The sequence below is a fragment of the Felis catus genome, chromosome A3 (assembly GCF_018350175.1).
Source record: "Felis catus isolate Fca126 chromosome A3, F.catus_Fca126_mat1.0, whole genome shotgun sequence".
Taxonomy (NCBI): domain Eukaryota; kingdom Metazoa; phylum Chordata; class Mammalia; order Carnivora; family Felidae; genus Felis; species Felis catus.
In genome coordinates, this window is record NC_058370.1 from 63428186 (window position 1) to 63453495 (window position 25310).

At 39.9% G+C, this 25310-nt stretch overlaps 1 protein-coding gene and 1 long non-coding RNA gene across 9 annotated transcripts in view; both read left to right on the plus strand.

The window, feature by feature from the left end:
• The first annotated feature begins 8 nt into the window (after nucleotides 1-8).
• LOC123384437 lies at nucleotides 9-1846 on the plus strand. The gene is made up of 2 exons (XR_006595517.1): nucleotides 9-1238; nucleotides 1483-1846. It is a non-coding gene; the product is annotated as an uncharacterized LOC123384437 (long non-coding RNA).
• A 6851-nt stretch (nucleotides 1847-8697) lies between these two features.
• Nucleotides 8698-25310, plus strand: part of PLEKHH2 (pleckstrin homology, MyTH4 and FERM domain containing H2) — a 119728-nt gene continuing 103115 nt past the window's right edge. For all 8 annotated transcript variants that reach the window (XM_045054150.1, XM_011281045.4, XM_045054149.1 and 5 more), the window contains exons 1-2: nucleotides 8698-8847; nucleotides 15671-15800. In XM_045054150.1, the coding sequence (XP_044910085.1) occupies nucleotides 15678-15800 (123 nt within the window). In that variant the 5' untranslated portion in view covers nucleotides 8698-8847; nucleotides 15671-15677. The remainder of the gene's footprint in view (nucleotides 8848-15670; nucleotides 15801-25310) is intronic.

Consider the following 25310-nt stretch of genomic DNA (forward strand, 5'->3'; position numbering starts at 1 on the left):
GAAGGGAAGGGAAGGGAAGGGAAACATGAGGGAGCCAGCTTCAGACAAATGTGAAACTGTTCCTGTAAAACTGATTATGATCCCTCTGTGAGGAGGGGGAAGAAAGTTTAGATAGAGAAGAATAAATGTTACCTATATACACACAAAAGAGAGTGATACATAGTTGATTTGGATGTAACTTGACTCCTTGACAACTCTATTGAGCCATAAATTAAAACATGAGGTCTCATTCATTCCTGAAGCACAAAAAAATAAAGAAGAAGGTGTCTCTAAGCTTAAACAAAATTTTCTCTCTTTTAGACAAGTCAATCTCCTTAAGAAGCTTTCTTTCTTTTTTTGTTCTGAGGTACTTCTCAAATGAACAACCTCATTCGTGTCAAAGTTTCCCCAAATTGGCCATCGCATTCCCAATTGTCCCTGGTGAAATTGTGCCAGTTAGAAAGTTAAGGGTGCACGTTAGCGTATAAGGAGAAAACATGAAGGCAACAGGTGTCTCTTGGAAGACATGTGGTTTCATGTTGAGAAAGCCCCCCAAAGATGGGACGGTCTGTAAGAATAAAACCTGGTTAGCTTTGTGTCTCCGGAACCGGGCCAAAGCCCAATTTTTTGCTAATCCAGAGCTGACCAGAATTTCCCGATTTGGTGCAGACAAAATTAAACAGCGCAAATCTGTGACTACACTAAAAATCATTGAATTGTACACTTTAAATAAGTCAATTGTATAGTATGTGAAGCATATCTCAAGAAAGCTGCTATGAAAAAAGTCTTCCAAAGGACTATTATATTTGGAAAGCACAAAAACATTGAAACGGTTATGTTGTTTTTATACTAAGGGGAAACTGGAAAGAATACAATTGTATGTTAACAAGAGAATAGTTAAATACATTAGGGTAAAATTGTATGGTGGAATATTAGCTAGTCATTAAGAATGTTTTTAAGTAATACTTAACGACAAAGAAAAGGCTCACAGTAGAGTCTTAGTGTGAGAGCAGGATAAAAAGTGTGCATTCAGCATAATTTTACAAGGAAATCTCATTAAGGGAAAACAGCATATAGAAATAAACCCTGAATGGAAAGACAACAGCATAACAGTGTTTATGAATGATGGACTGTGGGTAATTTAAACTTTTTTCGTTGTTCTGTCTCTATCGTTTCCAGTGAAAATGAATTTTTATTGCTTTTATAATCGGGAAACAAAATGTTGTAAAACAAAAATGGCTATGGGGACCTAAAGCAAGGTTTTTGTTTTTTTTTTTTTAATTTTTTTTTTCAACGTTTATTTATTTTTGGGACAGAGAGAGACGGAGCATGAACGGGGGAGTGGCAGAGAGAGAGGGAGACACAGAATCGGAAACAGGCTCCAGGTTCGGAGCCATCAGCCCAGAGCCTGACGCGGGGCTCGAACTCACGGACCGCGAGATCGTGACCTGGCTGAAGTCGGACGCTTAACCGACTGCGCCACCCAGGCGCCCCTAAAGCAAGGTTTTTATATTGATTTGAGTGTACAACAGAGTAACATAGCACTAAAGTTCCAAGTACAGGGTCACCATATGAATTTGGTTAAGTGAAGGAAGAGACTATTGAAAACAAGGATCCAAGTAATTACTTTTTCCTTTCAGTTGTTCGAAATACTGCTGCCAAATCATCTCAGATTACTCCAGCTAGGCTCAGAGCAAACCCACCTCTTGAGTTCAACACGACATTGACCCTCTTCTTTCCCTGCATACAGCCCTCTCATTTGTGCATTTCCTTACTTCATCTCCCCACTTCTCCTCACTTCACCTCGGGATTTTCCTGCTATGTATCTGCTATCCTTCAAATAAATGCTTCATGTAAGCTTACAATAGCTTGTGTGTACTGGCATTGTACTTGATTCAGTTCAGTGCCAATCAAATACCTCTTCAGTGGCCCCGCCAGGTTTTCTGAATCATCCATGCTATATCCCTATCCCATAGGCAATGACAGAAGAAACCTGATACACACACTTTGGATAATGTTGTGGTAGGTCTTGCTTCTCAACACCTCAGTGTCAGTTGTTAGGATTGGACTGTAAACTGATGCAAACTGATGTAAACTGATGATGTAAACCTGTTTCCTTCCAGCTGTGTAGGATGGTTTAATCTACCTCATGGATACCACATTCATTCATTCATTCATTTATTCATTCATTCATTCATATATATGGGCTATTGCCTCCTGGGCTCAAGAGGTTCACCCATCCCCAAACCATCAATGAGGTAACCAGTTCCTTCTGATTCACCAAATCTTTCCCCAGCTCAAACCCCACCTCCTCACCAAGTATTCTCTGCTTGCCACCATCCTGTTCACTTCTGCTTTTTCCAGTCTTTTGAGGATACTTTTTCTTTTCTTTTTTTTTTTAAGGGAAACTTTTCTTCCCTTGTTTTTAAGAAAAAATTTAATGTTTATTTTATTTTTGAGAGAGAGAGAGAGAGAGAGAGAGAGTGTGTGTGTGTGTGTGTGTGTGTGTGTGTGAGCAGGGGAGGGGCAGAGAGAGAGAGGAGACAGACTTTGAAGCAGGCTCCAGGCTGAGCTGTCAGCACAGAGCCCAACGCAGCGCTTGAACCCACGAACCATGAGATCATGACCTGAGCTCAAGTCAGATCCTCAACCAACGGAGCCACCCAGGCGCCCCGAGGATCCTTTTTCATTAAAAAAAATTTTTTTTAAGGTTTATTTTTGAGAGAGAGAGAGTCAGAGCGTGAGTAGGGAGGGGCAGAGAGAGAGAGGGAGACACAGAATCCGAAGCAGGCTCCAGGCTCCGAGCTGTCAGCACAGAGCCCAACGTGGGGCTCGAACCCACAAACCACGAGATTATGGCCTGAGCCCAGGTGGGACTCTAGACCAACTGAGCCACCCAGGCACCCCTCCTTTTTCATTTTACAATTATTACACAGCACACAATAATGTCCTTATAATGTGTCTTTTCTCTAATTGTCAGTGTCAGGGGATGTTGTGGTCAGTTTTGCTGTGTTTTTCATTCCTTTACTTCTGGCTTAAACTGACCCTTTGTGCAATATGAAAAGAGAGAGGGAAGATTTTTAGTACTGGCTGTGATATGGATCTGTATCAGAATGGCTGCCTCTGTCTGGTAGGTACTGACTCCAAACAGAATAAATCATCAGTTCACATTTAATGCTTTTTTAAAGAAGATGACTTAATTTTTTTTAATGTTTGTTTAGTTTTGAGAAAGAGAGAGAGACAGAGCATGAGCAGGGGAGGGGCAGAGAGAGAGAGAGGGAGACACAGCATCTGAAGCAGGTTCCAGGCTCTGAGCTGTCAGCACAGAGCCTGATGGCCCAATGTAGGGCTTGAACTCACGAACTGTGAGATCATGAAGTTGGATGCTTAACCAACTGAGCCCCCTAGGTGCCTCTTATACTATCTGGGTCACAGTCTTCCTGTGTGACCCTCATGTGTGGTGTCTTTGTTTTTAGCTTCATAGGTCCTGACCAAGCCATGGCCGAATACCCTTCAATCTTCTCTTCCTTTCAATTGCCCTTAAAATAAGTGATCTGCAAAGCTCTGCCCAGTGTTTTTCTTTTTCCTCTGTACATACTTGTTCTTTCTCTGTGGTCTTACCAATGCCCATTAAATTCTTACCTCCACCAGTGTTGGCCTTGACCTGGACCCACCTATGAGCTTCTCCCTACACCAATCTATGATAGAGGGGGTCCAGCTCACCTGTGAGATAAGGTGAGTTTGAAGCGGGTCCTGCCTCCACTGCAGACCCAAAGGATTGAGTAGGTCATTACAACCTGGGTACTGGGAACACACCATCAGCCCAGCCATCTCTTATCCATCTCTACTAGGAAGGCCAAGTTCTTTGGTGCCCAGAATTTGCTGCTTTCCTGGGATGCAGATAAATAGCTTGGAGTGTCCAAGCCTACAGTCCAGGCTTGCATTCCAGTCAGCAGGTGAGAATTTATTCCTACCAGCTTTATTTCTTTTTCCCAAACTTCTTCCCCTTGTCTTTGATATATTTCACCAGGAGCTGGGAATTCTAGTTTCTGAACTGGGGTTTCCACTCTCTCTACTCCAGCTGCCACATGCTCATTCTAGGTGGGGGTCAGTGTCTCCTCCCTCTGTTGGATTTTATGTGTGATCGAATGAAAGAACAAGATCTTTCTTCCCAAATATTTACTCAGCTCCCTTATTCTTGCTCCTTCCAACCTCTCTGTTCCCGCTTCCGGTATGCCAAATGGCTGTGTGGTCCACAATCATTCTGCAAGCCACAAGACTCTCCCCTCTATGCAGCTTACCTTGAAATGTATACCCCAACCCAGACCTTTCTCCCCAACTCAGCCTGACTAATTTTCCGCTGGCTCTCCTGCTGGACGTTTCACTGACCTCTCAGCTTGTGCTTGGCACATATAAGCCAAATCGTATTCTTCCTGTTAACTAATTCCTCCCTTCTTGCTTCTCTACTTTGGTTAATGGCACCTTAGGGGCGCCTGGGTGGCGCAGTCGGTTAAGCGTCCGACTTCAGCCAGGTCACGATCTCGCGGTCCGTGAGTTCGAGCCCCGCGTCAGGCTCTGGGCTGATGGCTCGGAGCCTGGAGCCTGTTTCCGATTCTGTGTCTCCCTCTCTCTCTGCCCCTCCCCCGTTCATGCTCTGTCTCTCTCTGTCCCCCCAAAAATAAATAAACGTTGGTTAATGGCACCTTCATTTCCCAGTTACACGAAGCCTCCCAGACCCTCATGTTCCCAATCTTCAAATCAATTGTTAGACCTGGTAGATTCAATTTCTTGAAAGAAGTTGAGATGTAGTAGAGAGTAGTGGTTACTGTCAAACCAGAATTCCCAGTTCCATTACATAATATCTGTGTACCCTTAGGGCAGTGATTTAACCTCTGTGCCTCAGTTGTCCCATCTGTCAGGTGGGAATAGTAATGGTCCCTATATTACAAAATAGTCATGAGTTTACATTTGCTAAAGCACTCGAAAGAACACTAGGTGCATTGTGTCACCTGTCTGCTATTTTTATCTCTTCCGCCCAGAGCCTTCCAATTCCACCATGGCCTGCACTTCATTCTCACCCTGAGTGCCCTAGTTCAGATCTTCACTGAAGCCCTCCCTTAGCTCCTAATTGTTCCTCCCTCTCCTAGCTATTCTTGCTGCGTGCTAGATAGAGCTTCCTAAAGAACAGCTTTGGTCACCCGCCACATTTTCCCACAACCTCTGCCACCCAGCTGCCACCATTTCTCACCAGAATGACTGAAATAGTTCCCCATCTGGTTGCGTTGAATCTACTTGTGTTTTTCTAATCACCTCCATACTCTTGTCACATCTGGTCTTGTCACGTCTCTGTTGAAAACACTTCAGTGGACTCCCTGTGCTCTTGGAATAATTGTAGTCACAGCCTTGCTACTCAAAGTGTGTCCCTGGAGCTTGTTAGAAATGCAGATTCTTGGTTCCCATCCCAGACCTACTGGCGTCTGAATCTGCATTTTAACAAGATCGCCATTAAAGTTTGAGAAGCCTTGTTCTTCAAGGCCCCAGATGGTCTGGCCTTCTTTCTTCAACAGCCTCCTCCTCCTCTACTTCTCTCCTTGCTCACTGTGCCTCATTGTGTTCTGGCCTCTCTGGTCTCCATTAGGTCCCTCCAATGTCTCAGGCTCCTCCTCACCACAGGGCCTGGTACCTGTGCTTCCCACAACCTGGGATGCTCTGCCCATTATCCTTTTGTTTTTGTCTGGCTAGTTCCTTCAGGCCTCAGCTCAACTGTCATTCTCTCAAAGAAGTCCTTCTTGACTCCTAAGACCAGGCCAGATCGCCTTATTATTCAGTTGCACAGCATTTTGTGCTTTTCTTCTAGAACACTGAATGCAATTTGTAATTATATATTTATTTGTGTGAATATTTAATGAATGTGCATCTCTCCCCCTAGACCACAACTCTATGAAGACAGAAACCACGTTTATTTTGCTCATCTTTGTAGTCCTCAGAATCTAGTATGGTGCCTGGGATATTATAAGTACTTAATAACCACCTTTGTTCATTCATTTAGCAGATATTTATTGTGCACCTACTATATGCCATTCACTAGATGCTGGATATATAGATGCTGGATATTAAGGAGGAAAGCCAGGGGTGCCTGGTGGCTTGTTCAGTTAAGCTTCTGACTTCTGCTCAGGTCATGATCTCACGGTTCGTGAATTCGAGCCCCAGGTCAGGCTCTGTGCTGATAGCTCAGAGCCTGGAGCCTGCTTTGGATGGTATGCCTCCCTCTGTCTCTGCCCCTCCTCCACTCACACTATGTCTCTTTCTCAAAAGTAAATAAATATTAAAAAGAAAAAGGAAAACCACACAGTTTCTGCTCTCATTACAGTTTAGTAGGGGGAAACAGGCAATCAAATAATCACAAATAAATATAATATTACAATGAGGTAAATACTATGAAGCAAAGGTACAGAATGCCATGAACATTCAGGAAGGCTGGTCAGAGATGTTTTCCAACTGCCACTACTGAATATAAAAACCATAAAATTCAACATGTATTTTTCTTTTATAGAACAGCTTTATTGAGATTTAATTCACATAGCATACGATTCACTCATTTAAACTGTACCTGTCAATGGCCTCTAGCATATTCATAGAGTTGTACAATCATCACCACAAGTTTTAAAATGTTTTCATTTCCTCAAAGAAACCCTTCTGCCTTTAGCCATCACTCCCATCCTCCCCAGCCCCTCACAACCACTAATCTACTTCCTGGCTCTATAAATTTGTCAATTCTGGACATTTCGTGTAAATAAGATCACCTAAAATGTGACTTTTTGTGACTGGCTTCTTTCACTTAGCATAATATTTTCTTTCTTTTTTTCTTTTTTATTTCAGAGACAGAGAGTGTGTGTGTGAGCAGGGGAGAGGAGTAGGAGGGGGGAAAGAGAGAGAGGAAGAGGGAGAGAGAGAGAATCTCAAACACTTTTTATGTTCAACACAGAGCCTGATGCGGGGCTCGCTGCCATGACCTTGGGATCATGACCTGAGTCAAAATCAGAGTTCAACACTCAACCGACTGAGCCACCCTGGCACCCCAGCATAATATATTCAAAATTTATCTATGCTGTATCATTTGTAAACACCCCATTTCTTTTTGTTGCTAAATAATATTCCATTGTACCATGTATTTTTCTTAGCACGTCCAGAAACCGGATGCCATTCCACTGTATTCACCATAGCCAAACAAATTCAGTCATGTTTCTAGAAAAAGGTGACAGTAAGTAAATGTTGGCTGAAATTTACAAGGGTGGCAGCCATGTGTAGAAAGCTTCTTTTCATGAGTGACTTTATTCACTGAGCTCTCTTAGTCTGTTTAGTATTCTGACTCACAAACGGAAGTGATTCTATTTTGGCATTCTTTCTCTCGCACTTAGTTCTTTGGTCTCTACTGACTTGCTGCGTCAAATTATGCAAGTTACTTAAACTCTGTTTATTTAACTCCTGCATGCTCTGTAAAATGAGTCCAGTCCAGCCTGTTTGTTGGCCAAAACTGTTTGGAGACAATTTTTCATGTGATATGCATCATCAGCTCCCACAGAAGGCAAAAGGAATTTGATGTGTGGGGGTAGTCTGGGATCCAGTCCAAAATTAGTGCTCATCTGGAAGAAATATGGAAGTTTGATACTTGCTCACTGGCCTTTTAGTTGTACTCACTTATTGCTTTCCCTCTAAGGAAGTTTGTAAATCTTTATCTCTTATGCCTTTTCTATATAAGGTGAGATAAGATTAAAAAAAAAAAAAAGATGGTAATGGAAAAAGCCCTCTGACATTCTTAATTGGCCAGCTGTGAACCAAAGAGAGTAATTTGTCTCACCTTGCTTTATGACCTGCAGAAGGATTACCCATGGTATTTAGTATTCTAATTTTCCCCCTTGAGATTGTCCTTGCCAGACCCCGTCTTGGGATGTAAAATCCAATTAGATTAAAATTATCACTCATCTTCTTACCCAATGCCCTGTGCTGGGTGCGGAGGAGGCTGCAAAAAGGAAGAAAATGAATCGTTCTTTCAAAGAGCTCACAGTCTAATGGAGAGATAAGGAGCGGTACCTAAGGCAGAATGAGCTAAGTGCCAAGGGGAGTAAAAACCTAAATGCTCAGGGAACAGAAACAAGAGAAGGGATTATTGCTAGGAGTAACAGTCATGGTTATGTGGAGAAGATAATCTGAGTTGTGTCTTAGAGAACAGTTAGAACTTTTAAAGGGGACGTAGGAAATAGTAGGTGAACTTTCCAAATGGACTTCCCTGGGGTGGGGGAATTGCACAGCAAGACTGGTGTGAAGGGCAGTTGTGAAAAATAAACCTGAAAAAGTAGGTTGTAGGCCTCGAATACTGGCCTGGGAAGTCTGTTCTTGATAATTTAAGCGAAAGAAAGTCAACGAAGGTCTTTGGCAGGGTGTACCTCAAAAGTGCACTTGAGGACAGGCAACCTGGCAAGAGGGCGAAGGACGGATTGGCAAGAGGAGAGACTTCAGGCTGGGAGACCAAACCGGTGGATGCTGAGCCGAGGTAGGGAGGATGGAACGGAGGGGACAACCTCTGAGCTGTAGGTATGTTGAAAACTAGGGGCAGACAGAATAGGACACAACTCCCTCCAGAGGTAGGGCCTAGGAGGAGTCAAAGTCGTAGCCACACCCTCAAGTGACGTCAGGCGGCCGGCTGCGCATCCGATTGGCTACTCTGGCCTCCAGTCCTAGGAGAAGGCGGTGCCCTGCCCCGGCCCTCTCCAGGCTTGGAGCGAGGCGGGCACCCGCGGAGAGTCCCGGCAGCCCCGCGCCAGGCGCGGCCAGGACTTCGGGCACTGCAGCCAGGGTCCCGCAGCAGAGGTAGGCAGATGGAGAGGGCCCGGAGCTGAGGGGCGAGCCCAGCGGCTCGGATGCCCGGGATCCCCGCCCCCTCGTGAGCGCGCCGTCCCGGGGAGCTTGCCGGGCGGCGGTTGGGGGCGGCGGGCAGAGCCGGCGGGCGGGGACCAGGGCGGTGGAGCCGGCTGGAGGAGGATGGAGCGGGACTCGCCCCCGCGCCTGCCGCCGCAGCCCCGGCACTCGGCATCGCCCCCTCGCTGCCTCCAGGACTGGGGTCTCGGCCGAGGTCGGTGGCCGGCGGCTCCTCGCCCCCTGGTCTCCCGTGACATTTTGTTTGAAAACGCGGGGCTGGGTGTGTGGCGCGGCGGGGGCAGTTCTGGGGGGGGGGTGTGCAGCCGGCGCCCCCGCGTCCCCGCCCCAGGGTCCCGAGCAGCTAGGGATGCTGCGGCTCGGCCTTGGCTTCCTGGGAGCCGCGCTGTGATCTCTTGGGTGAAACTTCCCAAAAGTTGCAAGAACCATTTTCTGCCCCTCGAGTTGCCGGAATGTCAAAGTGCCCTTAGGTGACCTACTACGAAACGGCGCTGGCCCTGAAGTTACTAGACCACTTTTCAAAAGACGGAACATCCGAGCCCTCGATTTTGATGTGCGAAACTCTGTGGAAAGAGCGAGTTGAACGATTTACGCGTCAGAGCTCTGGTGCTGTGCTACCTGCAGGTCACTGCTCTCTTTGTGAAAATGCCCGTCGCAAGCCTCCACCGCACCGCCGCGTGGGTCCCCGAGGAGCTGTGGGGTGGGGAGCACGGCTGCTCCTGGCAGGGCCAGCGATGGGCAGGCGTAGCCCAAGTGGGGCTGGTTGGTGGTCAGGAGCCTTCTTAAACAAGGCAAGCCTCAGTGTGGTCAAGAAAGACATCCTTTCTGCTTTGGAAGAGAAATAGTTACCTGGCCAAGTTAAGCCGTCCCTTAAGAGGAGCGAATTAAAGAATGTGAGTGGCTAACCCTGAGCTTCATCAGGATAAGCCTCAATAGATGAATTCTTTTTTTTTTTTCTTTTTCTTTCTCTTTTGGGATTTGGAAGAGAAACAGGAAGTCAGAGATTCGGAGAAAAGAGCATTCACTCCATAATTGTAAACAGTTTATTTTGTGTCAGTAAATATTTCCAAAAGTCATGGGGGTGGGGGGTGGCTTTTGGAAAACCAAGATTTTTTTCCCGTGCACCGCAGTGAAGATAGGTTACTTTAAAATTCAAAATCTAGAAATGTTATTTATTTAGCAAGTGGTTATACCTCCCAAAGCTGTACAGTTCTATAAAATCATATGGTAATGGAAAAGAATGGTGGATGTTGTTCAAAGTTCGAATCTTTACTCAAGATGGTGCATTAACACAACAGTTACTTTATACTAACTGAAATTACAGAATGAAATGAGGAAATCAGGTGTCTAGACCTCTTGGTGGATCATTAGCCAGCCAATCTGTAGTTTTGAATTTTTTTAAATTATGATCCTATTAGTAGGGAATGTAGACATTAGATGCCAATTCAGTAATATTAAGGTTCTGCTACTTCGTTGTAAAATATGTAATTAGCATAACTAAAGACATAAGTAGGTATGTTTAATTTGGAATTTATTTATCATGTCATTTTCATAGCAAAGTAGTCTTGGGTAAGATATATGTATGAACTTGCCATATTTGAGGTTAGTTAGCATTTACCTCTAAATTATTTGAGTTAACGGTAGAATTCTTGGCAGGGATAACTACAAACAATGGATCGTTAAATTTGTAAATGTTGAGTTAATATACATCCACACAAATTGTTACTTTTTAAAAAATCATTTTTATTCTTTAATTTGGAGTGGGGAAGATCTTTCTAAAGTACAAAACAAAACTCAGATTGCATGAAGAAAATGATTGTTACACTTTACCACATATTTAAATAAATTTTTTTTCTTTGTGTGCATCACAAACAAGTTTTAAAAGACAACAAATGTATGGGGAACAATTGTGCAAATAAATGTGTAATAAGAATATTTGTATCTGCATTACTTCTTGTTAAAATTTTTATTTACTTTTATTTGAATAAAGTTGACACAATGTTACATTAGTTTCAGGTGTACAACATTGTGATTCAACAGCTCTATAAAACTGTTATTTTTCTTTACTCATTTGTAAATAATTGCTCTTTTTAAAATTGAAGTATAATTAGTGAACCATAAAATTTACTCCTTTAAAGTGTACACATCAGCGACTTTTAGTATATTCACAAGGTTGTGCAACTATCAGCACTAATTTTAGAACAATTTTGATCATTCAAAAAAGAAACCCCAAACTATTAGCTGTTGATCACCATTGCCCTTTCTTCACAGCCTTTGGCAACCACTAACTTACTTTCTGTCTCTTTGGATTTACCTGTTTTGTGTAAATGGAATCATACAATATGTGGCCTTTTATTCAGGCTTCTTTCACTTGGCCTCTAGGATAATTGTCACAGCATGTATTAGTACTTTATTGCTTTTTTTGTGGCTGCGTAATATTCCTTTGTACAGATATACCACATTTTGTTTATCCATTCCTCTGATGATGGACACTTGGATTGTTTCCACTTTTTGGCTATTTGAATAATGCTGCTGTGAACATTTGTGTATAACTTTTGGTGTGAACTTATGTATTCAGTTCTCTCGGGTATATAGTTAGTTAGCATTGGAGTTGCTGGCTCATATGGTAACTTTATGTTAAAACCTTTGAGGAACTGTTAAACTATTTTCCAAAGCAGCTATACCATTTTTACATTCCCAGTAGCAAAGTATGAGGGTTCTAATTTCTCACATCCTCACTCACACTTGTTATTATGGCTTTATTATTTTAAACATCCTGTTTGGTTGCAGTGGTTGTCATGATTTTAATTTGCATTTTCACTTATAGCTAATGATGTTGAACATCTTTTCATGGCTTTTTGGCCATTTGTATACCTTCTTTAGAGAACTGTCTATTTAGATCCTTTGCCTACTTTTTAATTGTTTTGTTTTATATTGTTGAGTTGTAAGAGTTCTTTATATATTCTGGATAAAAGTGTCTGATATACATGATTTGCAAATATTTTTCTTCCTTCTGTGGCTTATCTTTTCACTTTCTTGATGATGTCCTTTGAAATAAAAGTTTTTAATGTTGATTAAGTCCAATTTATCTATTTTCTTTTTGATTACTCATGTTTTAGATGTCAACTCAAAGAAACTTGACTAATTTAAGGTTACAAGATTTATGCCTATCTTTTGTTCTAAGAGTTTTAGAGCATTGGCTCTTACATTTAGGTCTTCGATCCATTTTGAGTTAGTTTTTGTATATGTTGTGATGGAGGGGTCCAAATTCATTCTTTTGCATGTGGATATCCAGTTATCTAGCACCGTTGTTGAAAAGACTCTTCTTTCCCCATTGAACGATTTTGGTACCCTTGTCAAAAATCAGTTGACTATAGGGGTACCTGGGTGGCTCAGTTGGTTTTGAGCATCTGACTCTTGATTTTGGCTCAGGTCATGATCCCAGGGTTGTAGAATCAAGCCCTGCATCCGGCTCCGTGCTGAGTTGGAGCCTGTTTGGGGATTCTCTCCTCTCTCTCTCTCTCTCTCTCTCTCTCTCCCTCACTGCCCATCTCCCCCACTCACATTCTCTTTTTCTTTCAAATTAAAAAAAAAATCAGTTAACTATAAATTTGAGGTTTTATTTCTGGACTCTTAATTTTATTCCACTGATCATATGTCTGTCTTTATGGCAATACCATACAGTTTTGACTACAGAAACTTTGTAGTAATTTTTGAAATTGAGACATAGGAGTCCTACAACTTCTTAAGATTTTTTTTGGCTATTCTGGATCCCTTGAATTTCCATATGAATTTAGGATCAGATTGCCATTTTTGCCCAAAAATGCAGTTGGAATTTTGAGAGGGATTGAATTGAATGTATGTATCCATTTGCAAGTATTGGCATCTTCACAATATTAAGTCTTCTAATCCATGAACATGAGATGTCTTTAATTTATTTAGGTTTAATTTCTCTCAGTGTTGTTTTGTGGTTTTCAGAGTGCAAGTTTTGCACTTCTTTTGTTAAATTTATTCCTAAGCGTTTAGTTCTTTTGATGCTATTGTACATAGAATATATTCTTGATTTCTTTTTTTTTTTTTTTTGGCTAATGCGTAGAAAAACAATTGATATGGTTAATTGTATATTGGTCTGGTTTCCTGAAACCTTGCTGAACTCAAGTAGTTCTAATAGATTTTTTTGTGAATTCCTTAGAATTTTCTGTATGCAAGATCATGACATCTGAAAATAGAGATTTGGTTTTCTTTTTTTTTTTTTTTCAAGTTTATTTATTTCGAGAGAGAGAGAGAAAGCATGAGAGAAAGAGAGAGAGAGCATGAGCAGGGGAGGTGCAGAGAGAGAGAGAGAGAGAGAGAGAGAGAGAGAGAGAATCCCAAGCAGGCCCCATGCCATCAGCACGGAGCCCGATGCAGGGTTCAAACTCACAAACCAAGAGATCATGACCCAAGATGAAACCAAGAGTTGGATGCTTAACTGTCTGAGCCACCCAGGTGTGCCTAGGTTTAGTTTTCAAACTGGATTCTTTTTATTTTATTTTCTGGCCCTGACTAGAACCGCTAGTACAGTGTTGAACAGAAGTGGCAAAGCAGACATCCTCGTGTTATCTCTGGTCTTCGGCAGATCAGTCATTTATTATTAAGTATGATGTTAGCTGTGGGCTTTTCCTAAGTGCTTTTTATCAGGCTGAAGAAGTTCCCTTCTATTGCTAGCTTATTGAATGTTTTTATTATGAAAGGGTGTTGAATTTTGTCAGATTTTTTTTCCTACATTGATTGAAATGATCATGTGGTTTTGGTCTGTTAGTCTATTAATATGGTTCACTGTATTGATTGATTTTTATCTGTTGAAAAATATCTGCCTTTAGGTAATTTTTTTTTTTTGCCTTTATGCTGTTTTTAAAACTGTAGAAATTTTCAGTAGAGCATACACAAGTTATTTTAATTGTAGGGGAAACTTACCAGCATGAATTAGACTCTTCTTGCTTAACAATGTTTCTACATTTCTCTGCAAGGTACAAGTGACTCAAGACTTAACAGTGTTTGTTTCAGGACAGCTTTTTATTTTATAATTTTTAGTCCATATGTTTTTTTCCTTGTCCATTCTAAAGCTAAGGAGGAAAGAACTGAAGTAGCAGAATTGAGAAAAAGCTTGCGACTGACAAAGTGCATGATCTACTCGTAAATCATTGACAGTAGATGCTAATGTGGGTGATAAGTGTCATTAACAAGGCTAATATCCTTAGGAAAAAACAGACAACAATGGTATGAGGCTTCTATAAAAACAAAGAAATTAAAAGAGAATGATGTCCAGTTTTACAATTATAAGTTTCCCTTAAATTATGGCCAGAACTTAGGAGCATCTGGAAGCTTTGAGATGGTTGGGGTGCTCAATAAAGTTGTAGCCTTTGTAGAGCAACTCTGCTTTTATTTATTTCTAAGTTATTGAATGATAATGTCAGTATGAATATGAAAATTGTCTTAAGCATAAAACAATATTTATACTAGGAAAATAGTCTTCTGTGGGTTATTAGCAACACAAAGTTTTTAAAAACTGGTATAGGATGAGGAAGTGTTGTATTACACTCAATAGTGAGAAAATCAACTTGGATAATATGTGAGGGAGACATATTTTTAGAAAACGAAGGAATAGTACACTTCAACTGCAGATCTATCCTGGGGTTCTGAGAGTTTTGCTCTCACGTATATGCCGAGACCAGGGCTTGGCTCCTTGAGGAGATCCATTCCTAATACAGATTTCATCTGTTCATAGCAAGGGCAATTCAGAAATATATCATCAGGCCATTTATTCAAATGACCTGGTGAAACATTAACATTTAAAACATTGTTTATGAATCTCAGAACCAGAAAAAATGAGTCGTTTTTTTGCACTTCAAAATTTCTAGACCAGTTCCCCTGGTGGAGTGCAGTGCTTCTCCCTGGGATTAATCTCCCCAAAGGAAAGCTAACATTATGGGAAACACTGATTCCAGATGTACTTAATGTAGGTGATTACAAATTCATATTTATATCTTTTCTCTTCTTGGACCAAAAAAAAAAAAAAATTATACAAATGTATCCAAGGTCATAATACTTTGCCTGGTTAAATATGCCAAAGGATTTTTGGCTTAAAAGAGATTTTAGATCTAGGATTTAGATTTAGATTTTAGATTTTAGGATGATGATAAGTAATAATTGTAATGTAAATCTAACTTATAATTGTAGCACTGGTAATGAAGTTTCTGAAACCTAAGAAACTATCATGGTACCAAGTGAGTCAAATTGTGATAGTTCTGTAAACCTAGGAGTGGGGTAAAATTTTGAGCTGGAAGATTAAAACAATGTTTTATCTATTGGGCAGAGCTAAAATAATACTACTTGTCTGTGTTCAGATGGTGCTATTCTACTGTCCATAGTGCTATTAAAAATAACAGTATTTAATTTGTTCCTCACAACGTACTCATGAAGAACAATGGTTTGTTATTATCAGTGTCCTGCTTTTTCTAGATTGGATAATCTGAGACACAGAAAGGATATGTTATATAAAAAGACTGAATAACACACTGGGCCTCCAACCCTGACCTCTGTCTCCCACTAAGTTTCTTCCATGAGCTATATAACCAGTTATGGAATTTGTCTTAGAATTCAAAAATTTGTATGTGGATGACATCATTAGATGGTAACGTGAATATGTATACAGGATGACGTAATGAATTATCCTGAATGCTCATGGGTTATATGCCATTTATGCTTTCTTTTCTAGAATAAATATGGCAGAGCTTACTGAGACAGAAGGACCAGTAGATTGGAAAGAACGATGTGTGGCTCTGGAGTCCCAGCTCATGAAATTTAGAGTTCAAGCAAGCAAGATAAGAGAGCTTTTAGCTGAGAAGGTATGATTTTCTCTCCAACCTTTGTTACTAAACATCACCTGTTTGGGGCATATTTCATTTACATTAAATAATTGCAGTACTTTTGGGGGGTAAACATTTTTAAAATAAAGAACATATTTAATTTTTTGTCAGGGCTTTAAAGCTATTTTTGAAATATTCTTTTGCCAATTTTTAGACGGAATGGAACATTAAGCCAAAACACATTTCTTTGCAGAACTAGTGGAATATGTAAGAGTTGTGTGTATTTGATGAATGTGGAGTTCATTCATTCCCTATAGAAAAGCTATAATTTATTTGATTTTTTTTTTTTTGGTTTTTTTTTTTTTTTCAACGTTTATTTATTTTTGGGACAGAGAGAGACAGAGCATGAACGGGGGAGGGGCAGAGAGAGAGGGAAACACAGAATCGGAAACAGGCTCCAGGCTCTGAGCCATCAGCCCAGAGCCTGACGCGGGGCTCGAACTCACGGACCGTGAGATCGTGACCTGGCTGAAGTCAGACGCTTAACAGACTGCGCCACCCAGGCGCCCCTAATTTATTTGATTTTACTAGAGGAGTGTGACAGCATTTTAATTTACTAAATGTTTAAGAAAATCATGTTTAAAGTGGTTATAGAAGAATGTTCCCTATGGATAGTAACACATGTTTATAGTGTATTTGAAGGTATGCACCCATTTAAGAATTTGTATTGACTTAACCCTATATTGCTAAACTATTGCCTGGGCTGGAATTGAGTTTAATATAATTACATGCTTCTCTTAATAGTTCTAGTCATGTAATTAAAATTTCATCTATGTCACAGGAATTTTTTTTTTGCATATATGTATATAAAATCCATGGATTAATTCATTCATGTGTTCATTCATTCAACAAATATTCACTGAGGGCTCATTTTGTGCCAGGCACTCTTCTGAATGCTAAAATTACATCTGTGAACAAGAAAACTCATATTCCTGTTTGCAGGGAATCTGGATTCTAGACCTGTAGTGTCCAATATAGCAACCACTAGCCATAAACAACCACTGAGCACTTGAAATGAGGCTAGGACAAATTGAGGTGTGTTAGAAATGTAAAATACACCTGGATTTCAAAGATTTAGTATGAAAAAAAGAATGTGAAATGTCTTAGCAATAATTTTTATATTGGTTACATGCTGAAATAACATTTTGTATATTAGATTAAATAGAAAATATTAAAATTAATGACATCTATTTCTTTTTACTTTTATATTTATTTCTTTTTTTAAGAGTTATTTACTTTTTGGGGTGCCTGGGTGGCTCAGTCGGTTAAGCATTCAACTTTGGCTCAGGTCATGATCTCGTGGTTTGTGAGTTCGAGCGCCTCGTCGGCCTCTGTGCTGATGGCTCAGAGCCTGGGACCTGCTTCGGATTCTGTGTCTCCCTCTCTCTCTGTCCCTCCCCTGCTCACACTCTGTCTCTCTCTGTCTCAAAAATGAATAAACACTAAAAAAATTTTTAAAAAGAATTGTTTATTTATTTGTAACATATATAAAAATTTAATTCCAGTGCAGTTGAATAATTTCTAGTGTACAATATAGTAATCCAACGGTTCCATACCTTACTCAGTGCCCACCGAGACAAGTACACTCCTAATCCCCTTCACCTATTTTATTCACTCCCCCACCCACTTCCCTTCTGTTTGTTCTCTATAGTTAAGAGTCTGTGTGTATGTGTGTGTGTGTGTGTGTGTGTGTGTGTGTGTCTTTTTTTCTTTGTTCATTTGTTTTGCTTTTTAAATTCCATATATGAGTGAAATCATATGGTATTTGTTTTTCTCTGACTGGCTAATTTCACTTAGCATAATATTTTCCAGATCCATCCATGTTGTTGCAAATGGCAAGATTTCAATCCTTTTTATGGCTGAATAATATTTCATTGTATATGCATATGACATCTTTTATATCCATTCATCTATTGGACACTTAAAGGTCAATTGGACACTTGGGCTTCTTCCATAGTTTGGCTTTTGTAAATAATGCTGCAATAAACATAGGGATGCATATATCACTTTGAATTCGTGTTTTCATATTCTGTAAGGTAAATACCCAGTAGTGAGATTATTGGGTCATAGGGTAGTCCTATTTTTAATTTTTTGAGGACTCTCCATACTGTTTTCCGCAGTGGCTGCACCAGTTGCATTTCCATCAACAGTGCACAAGGATTCCTTTTTCTCCACATCCTTGCCAGTGCTTGTTGTTTCATATGGTTTTGGTTTTAGCCATTCTGATATGATGACTCACATTATATTTCTATTTGACAGTGATGTCTAGATGGTTAGATAAATGATATTACTGGTCATCCATAACTAATCAGAAGAACTTACAGGTGGTTTCTTAAACACTTGTCTGCATTATCCTTTGAGACAGAGACTGGTAAATGCATCACATCTTCAAAAAAGATCTTGAGGCAACTGGATAGATCAGTTGGTTAAGTGGTTAAGATCAGCCTTGATTTCGGCTCAGGTCACGATCTCACCTTTGTGAGATAGAGCCCCAAGTCAGGCTCCAGGCTGGGCATGGGGCCTGCTTAAGATTCTCTCGCTCGCTTGCCCTCTGCCCCTCCCCTACTCATGCATTCTCTCACCCTCTCTCAAAGAAACACAAAAAACCAAAACCAAAACAAACAAACAAAAACCTTAAAAAAAGAAGTTAAATCTTCCTTCCATCGCTGGCTGAGAATCTCTTTTTGTTGTTTTTTTTTAAAGATTTTATTTTTGTAAGTAATCCCTGCACCCAATGTGGAGCTCGAACTCACAACTCCGAGATCAAGAGTTGCATGCTTCACCAACTGAGCCAGCCGGGCGCCCGCTGAGAATCTCTTAGCACAGAAGTTTTTTGGTTTTTTGGTATTTTGTTTTTGGCACAGAAGTATTCTAATAAAATTCAGGAAAACATCATTCAGGTTAAACTTTCATATATATATCATCTTAAATTTTTGTGCTTCAACATCTTTTAGGTGGAAAGATTAAAATTATTCTATTCACTTTGGGTCAAAGGACAACCCAGTAATGCTTTGTGGAGTAAATCTCCAGTATCAATTTGCTTTATTTACCACTATTAGAATAAAAATTATAATCTGAAAAAAAATTCCAGTTTGAATATCTCCCAAGTTAGGGAAGCTTATTCTAACTCAAAGTTAGTGACTCATGCTTAGTCTTTTGTTCCTCTCTCTATGAAAATCATTTCCCAGACTGTGCTGATTTATTTAGTATTTTCCGCAATCCCAGCCACTCCATACAGTGATTTTGTTAAGATCACCAATTATATCCTTGCTGCTAAACCTCATGGACACTTTCCAGGTGTTGTCTTATTGGCCTTTTAGCAATTAGCACACTGTTGACCACAGCCTCCTTAAAGTTTTCTTGATTCCCTTGACTTCTGTATTCTCTGGGTTTCTTTGTAGACTAAACAGGAGTTATGTTTATTTGGGTTTTAATGAATTGACCTTTAAGTTCTAATTTTATGACAACATTTGTCCTTTAGAAGGCATGTTGCAACAAATTTCTTTATGAGTGCCCGTTTTTCAAATTTTAAAAGTGTCATGTTTTCTGTAAGTACATTTACATATAGATTTTTGGTTGTTAGTTTATGTTATTAGGGTTTATTTTTTCTTTGTCAGTGAATGAATATTGAGAGGAATATTATTTCAAAATTGCTCTTGTAGTCATGGTTTCTTTCTCTCCTCTTCTTCCTTCTTCGTCTTCTGTATTTTTTATCTGTGACTTAGATCCCATGACAGATCTAGGAGATGGAATTATTCAGATGTGTTTTATACAGTGGAAAGTGGACAAGTATGCCAAGTTACTCATGGTTTCCCAGTAAATATATTCAACACTAAAATGGGAATAATGTTTTTCACAATATTTTCCGTTCTATTCCATTACAAAATATTTTTCTCTGGATTAAAAATTATTTTTGGTACCCCACCTATGTTCTAATAAAAATACCAAATATTTATTGATGTATTATGTACTAAGCACTTTATAAGTATAATTTATTTAATTCTTATAACAAGCTGTGAAGTAAGACATTTTATTGTTCCCATTTTACAGATTGGGAAACTGATGCTTACCGTGTCCTAGGCAATCTTTATACACACATTGTTAGTGCCATATATATATATATATATACACATACATATATATATATGTAGTTAATATATACATCTATTTGTATGTTATAAATTATATATATAGATATATATTAGATATTTATGTAATATATAAGGTGCTTTATATATATTAACTTTTTTAATTCTTGTAACAATCCTATGAGGTAAGTACTAATATTATCCTTTTCTTATCCAAGAGGAAACTTAGGTGCATAGAAGTTACTTAACTTGCCCGAGTTTGTGCTGAAAAGTGAGTGATGGAGACAACTGAAACTGAGTATTCTGCAATTAGTGGCTGGATGTTTAGCCACTGCCTTATATGGCCTCTCTAATCTGGCTTTATTACCATTCTGATATACTTAGCCACTCATCTATTCTGTCTTCTCTTCAACCATGCAACATTTAAATCCATCTCTGCTAGAGAGCAGGTATCTGTGTGTGTTAGGATGTGTGTATGTGTGTAGTAATAACAATTTACATAGCACTACATATTTTTAAAGCAAACCCTATTGCATTGCTTCCACATGCCAACTTGAGTCAAATGTTGCATTCCAGAGGCCAGTCTGGTCCCATCCATAACCTTTGGTTTTGTGTTTGGACCAGTCTGCCCCAGGGCTTTCCCGAATAGTTCTCCAGACCTTCCCCTCAAATGGATGCAGGCCCAAGACTAAAGATTCTTGAGAGAATACTAATTTGATTCTTCAGCCTTTTGCCAGGAATTCTGGCCAGCTTTTCTTTCCTGCAATAGTTCTGGTTCTTAGCTATACGCAGCTTATGCTAGGTGCCAACTATGGTTCTTAAGGTTTCACCACAACCATTAGCTAGTTTAAACCCCATGGTAACTTGGGGCACCTGGGTGGCTCAGTTGGCTAAGTGTCCAACTCTTGATTTCAGCTCCGGTCATGATCTCACGGTTCGTGAGTTCGAGCCCCACATCAGGCTTTGCACTGACAATGCGTAGCCTGCTTGGGATTCTCTGTCTCCCTCTCTGTCTCTCTCCTGCTCCCTCCCTCTCTCAAAACTAAATAAGTAAACATTAAAAAAAAACAAAACCCACACTCACCCTATAAGGTAACTATTATTATCCCCAATCTCAAGACGTTAACATTAAGAGTATTTGATGTGTGCCTGGGTGGCTCAGTCAGTTAAACATCTGACTCTTGATTTTGGCTCAGGTCATGATCTCATGGTTCGTGGGACTGAGCCCTGGGTTGGGCTCTGTGCTGACAGCATGGAGCCTGCTTGAGATTCTCTCTCTCCTTCTGACTCTCCCCCTCTCAGGTGCACTCTCTTATTCTCTCTCTCAAAATAAATAAATAAACATTTAAAAAAAAGATTGAGAATATTTGAATAATATGCCCAATATTGTAGAGCTAACAAATAGCAGAGTGGGCATTAAACTTTAGATCTTACATACTTTTTGGGATGCAGCTTGGAGAGTGACTGGAACATAGAAGTAACTCATTATTTTCCTATATCTTCTTTTTTTAATGTTTATTTATTTTTGAGAGGGAGAGAGAGTACAAGTGGGAGAAGGGCAGAGAGAGAAGGATACACAGAATTTGAAGCAGGCTCCAGGGTCTGAGCTGTCAGTACGGCTCCTGACGCGGGGTTCGAACTCATGAACCATGAGATCACTACCTGAGCCGAAGTCGGATGCCCAACTGACTGAACCACCCAGGTGCCCCATTTTCCTACAACTTTCTTTAATTTTTTTTTAATGTTTATTTATTTTTGAAGGAGAGAGAGACAGAGTGTGAGTGGGGGAGGGACAGAGAAAGAGAGGAAGACACAGAATCCAAAGGAGGTTCCAGGCTCTGAGCTGTCAGCACAGAGCCCAACGCGGGGCTTGAACTCATGGACTGTGAGATCATGACCTGAGCCGAAGTTGGACGCTTAACCGACTGAGCCACCCAGGCGCCCCTCCTACATCTTTCTTAAGGGACACACTGGCTAAGTGTACAAGGAGGTGACTTAACAAATGTAATTACTGATTAATAGGAGACATCTCTGTCAATTTTTTTAAGGAAAATATATGAGATGATCTCCAAGTGTTTTTATAGTTAAAGATGGGTTTCAATTATATATACTTTATGTTTTTTGGAGATGGAGTAGAAGAATACATGAGATTTTTTTTTTAAAAAGAACTATTTTTGCACCATTTTTTTTTTCCATCACAATTTCCAAGTAACTTTGAATATTGAAGCTTGTGAAGAAAAAGGCCTTATTGAAGTCTTGGGCAAATACTGCTATAAGTGGGAGAGGTCTTTAGAGGAATTTGAGGAATGGTGTTGGAAATATCTCTAGTATGCCAAATATAAACTCTTCAGGGAAGCTGAGATTTAAGTAGGTTTCCTACTTTACAGTATTACTGGTTAGTGTTCTGAGTTACGGAGGGAAACGAGAAAGTTTCTTTTTATGTTGAAGTGAATGCTGTTTCCAATGGGTTAGATTTTCAGTAAAAAAAAAAAAAAAGGATGAAAATATGAAGAATTTTCCCTTTAGGCATCTTAGGCATCAGCATGGCCCACGTAAACTAGTGCTGCTGTTACCTGATACAGCATCACTGTCTGGGATTCCCTGCCATGAATCCCACTTGACCTTCCTTTTGTGTATATGATTCCCGTGAGGTGGGCTATGATTCTCTCAAAGGACTGAGGAGTCCCTGGACAGCATAGTATTTGCCTTCATATAATGGTCCAGTACAACATCATGACCATCCTATTTAAATGACACATCCCCTCAGTCACTCTGTTGCCTCACCTAATATTTCTCACTACCTGACGGGAATTATACATATACTAACAATGAGACTTTGCAGGCTAATTTAAATGTCATTTTTTTGGGGGGGGGAGGGGGGGAAATTGACCGAAGATATTATTTATTATAAGAAAATAAAGAAAAATGGTGATAGAGTCTTTCTAACAGTGATGGGTTCTGTTGGGGAAAATCGGGAAGAGATACTTGGTCAGGAATTGCTGTCCACATCGGTGAATGTGAAGGTCCTAAAATATTCTGCCTAAAGTGACCAATCTATTAAACAAGCGTATTTGTATACGGTGCTTAGAACACTGAGTATTAAGAGTGGTGGTGTTAGGATCCAACATCAGTGACATATTGTCTTTTGCCACTTGCTGCTAGGTTTACTCTGGCTACAGAGGGCACTTCTCTGGTATTAAGTCCAAATACTAGGTTTAGAATTTGCTACTGCATTTATTATTAAATAAGTAGCCTGTTTGTAAAAATTCCTATTTTTGTCCAAAGCCTGATATAGGGCAGCAGATTATTTCGTTTCTTTTAGTGACTTGGTGTGGATTGGTTGTGGAATGGACCCAAGGCTTACCTTATAGTCTACGTTGTGAAAGTAAAAACTTACTTGAATATTTCCCGCATTGCTTTTTTTTTTTTTGTATTTTGCTAAGTTATTTTCCAGCCTGAATGATTATAAAAACAGTCACCCCAAATCAAAGTATTGCCTTTCATACTACCCTTATGTTTAAACTCATTTTAAAGTGTTGTAAACGTTGTTGGGTGTACTTAATGTATATTTACTCTATGCAGTGTGAAGTGCTCAGTATTTATGATCTGTTATATAGACTGTGGAAACAGAGGGTTTTTTCCTTTTGTCAAAGCTTATCTTTGGTTGTAAATAATTTTTTTGGACAGAGTTGACACTTTCATCTGTTCATTCATTTGCTCAACATACATTTATTGAATTTCTGTTACATGGTATTCATTACTCCTGCCTTAATCATTGCTATGTAAGTAAAGAATACACACAAAATCTCAGGGGAGACTTCTTGGCTTACTTACTATCTAGTGGTAGAATTATGTGAGAATCTCAAATTCCAAATTTAGCCTCTCTTGGCTATACCTCTGTCTCTGTGCTTCGTTCTGTGGTATATTCCTTGAGAACATGCAACTTAAAATTGTTCCTGCTATGAATGTTAGTGTGACTTTAAGTTACCAATAAAAGATGCCTAGGTGAAAAGAATAACATACAGAGGTGGGGGCTGCCTGGGGGGCTCAGTTGGTTGAGCATTCGACTCTTGGTTTCCACTCAGGTCATGATCCCAGGGTCATGGGATCGAGCTCCACATTGGGCTCTGTGCTGACCATGGAGCCTGCTTAGGATTCTTTCTTTCCCTTTGTCCCTTTCCCCCATTTGTGCTCTCACTCTCTCTCTCTAAAAAAAAAAAAAAAAAAAAAAAAAAAAAGCATAGCATAAAGGGGATAGAAATAAAGACAAATGCTTTCCAACTAACAATTCTGTGGTTTTATGTATTGGGGACTTATTTTCATATGGTTCTGTATAACGATATGCTGTGTGGAATTTTTAAATACCAAAGAAGTTGTGGTTCAACTCAAAAAGCACTAGGGAATCAGAACATGAAGGAAGACTCAAATCCCAACCATGTCACTGGCTGGGAGCATAGGCTAATACAAGGCATAGTCATTCTGAACATCAACGTCCTAATCTTCAGGATGAGCATAACAATTTGTGTCTTATGGTGTGGCTGTGAAATGATGTAGTGGGAAGTTTCTGGTTCCTAAGCACTAACTAAAAATTTTTTTAAAGTTCTCTTCTATTCCCCAAATTATTTTTCTTTCCTCTGAGATTATTTCCCACTTTTATGTTTGTTATTTTTTTTTCAGGTTGTAAACTTTTCTCAAATTTCTGATGATTTTTGGTGATCCGTTCATATTTAAAAATGGGACATCTGAAAAGTTGACCAGGAATTGTGTGTAAATAGTCAGTGCTGGTCAACTGTCAACCTTTGTTTTAGAGTGAGGGGGTGGGAGACTGCCTATTACACCCTGAACCCATAAATGCCACAGTTGTTGGATTGGTGCCCTCCAAACAATTTATTCAGTTTTGTAAGAGAAGAACAATTCCCATTTTCAACAGGAAGTAAATGCTTAGCTGCTGGACATTTGGCACATGGGGATAAGTGAGAAGATTCCAAGGAGTTAGTTGACTCTAAGGTTACATAGTTTCATTAATACCCCCTATTTTTACCCCATCCCCATCACTCCTGATCTAGGTCTTTGCTGGATTCTGTGGGGAAATTAGCTCCCCGGGGAAACCCAGGACCCTCCAGTCCTAATTCTAGACTATGGTTTCTGCTTCATCAAAAACAAGGGGATTAAATGAACATATGCACATTTTATGGTGAGCTTGTCCTTGCACTCCCAATCTTCCTGTCTTACGTAGCTCCTAAAATGCCGGCACAAACATTTATCCTATGCGGGGAGATTAAAAGCCTCTGGAAATCTTATCAGCCCAGGAGGAAAGAGGAAATAATGCTGACAATCAGTGGTTCCCCAACAGAAAGCCCAGCCAGATCATCTAATGTTAAAGTTCATAGTCAATAAGCCC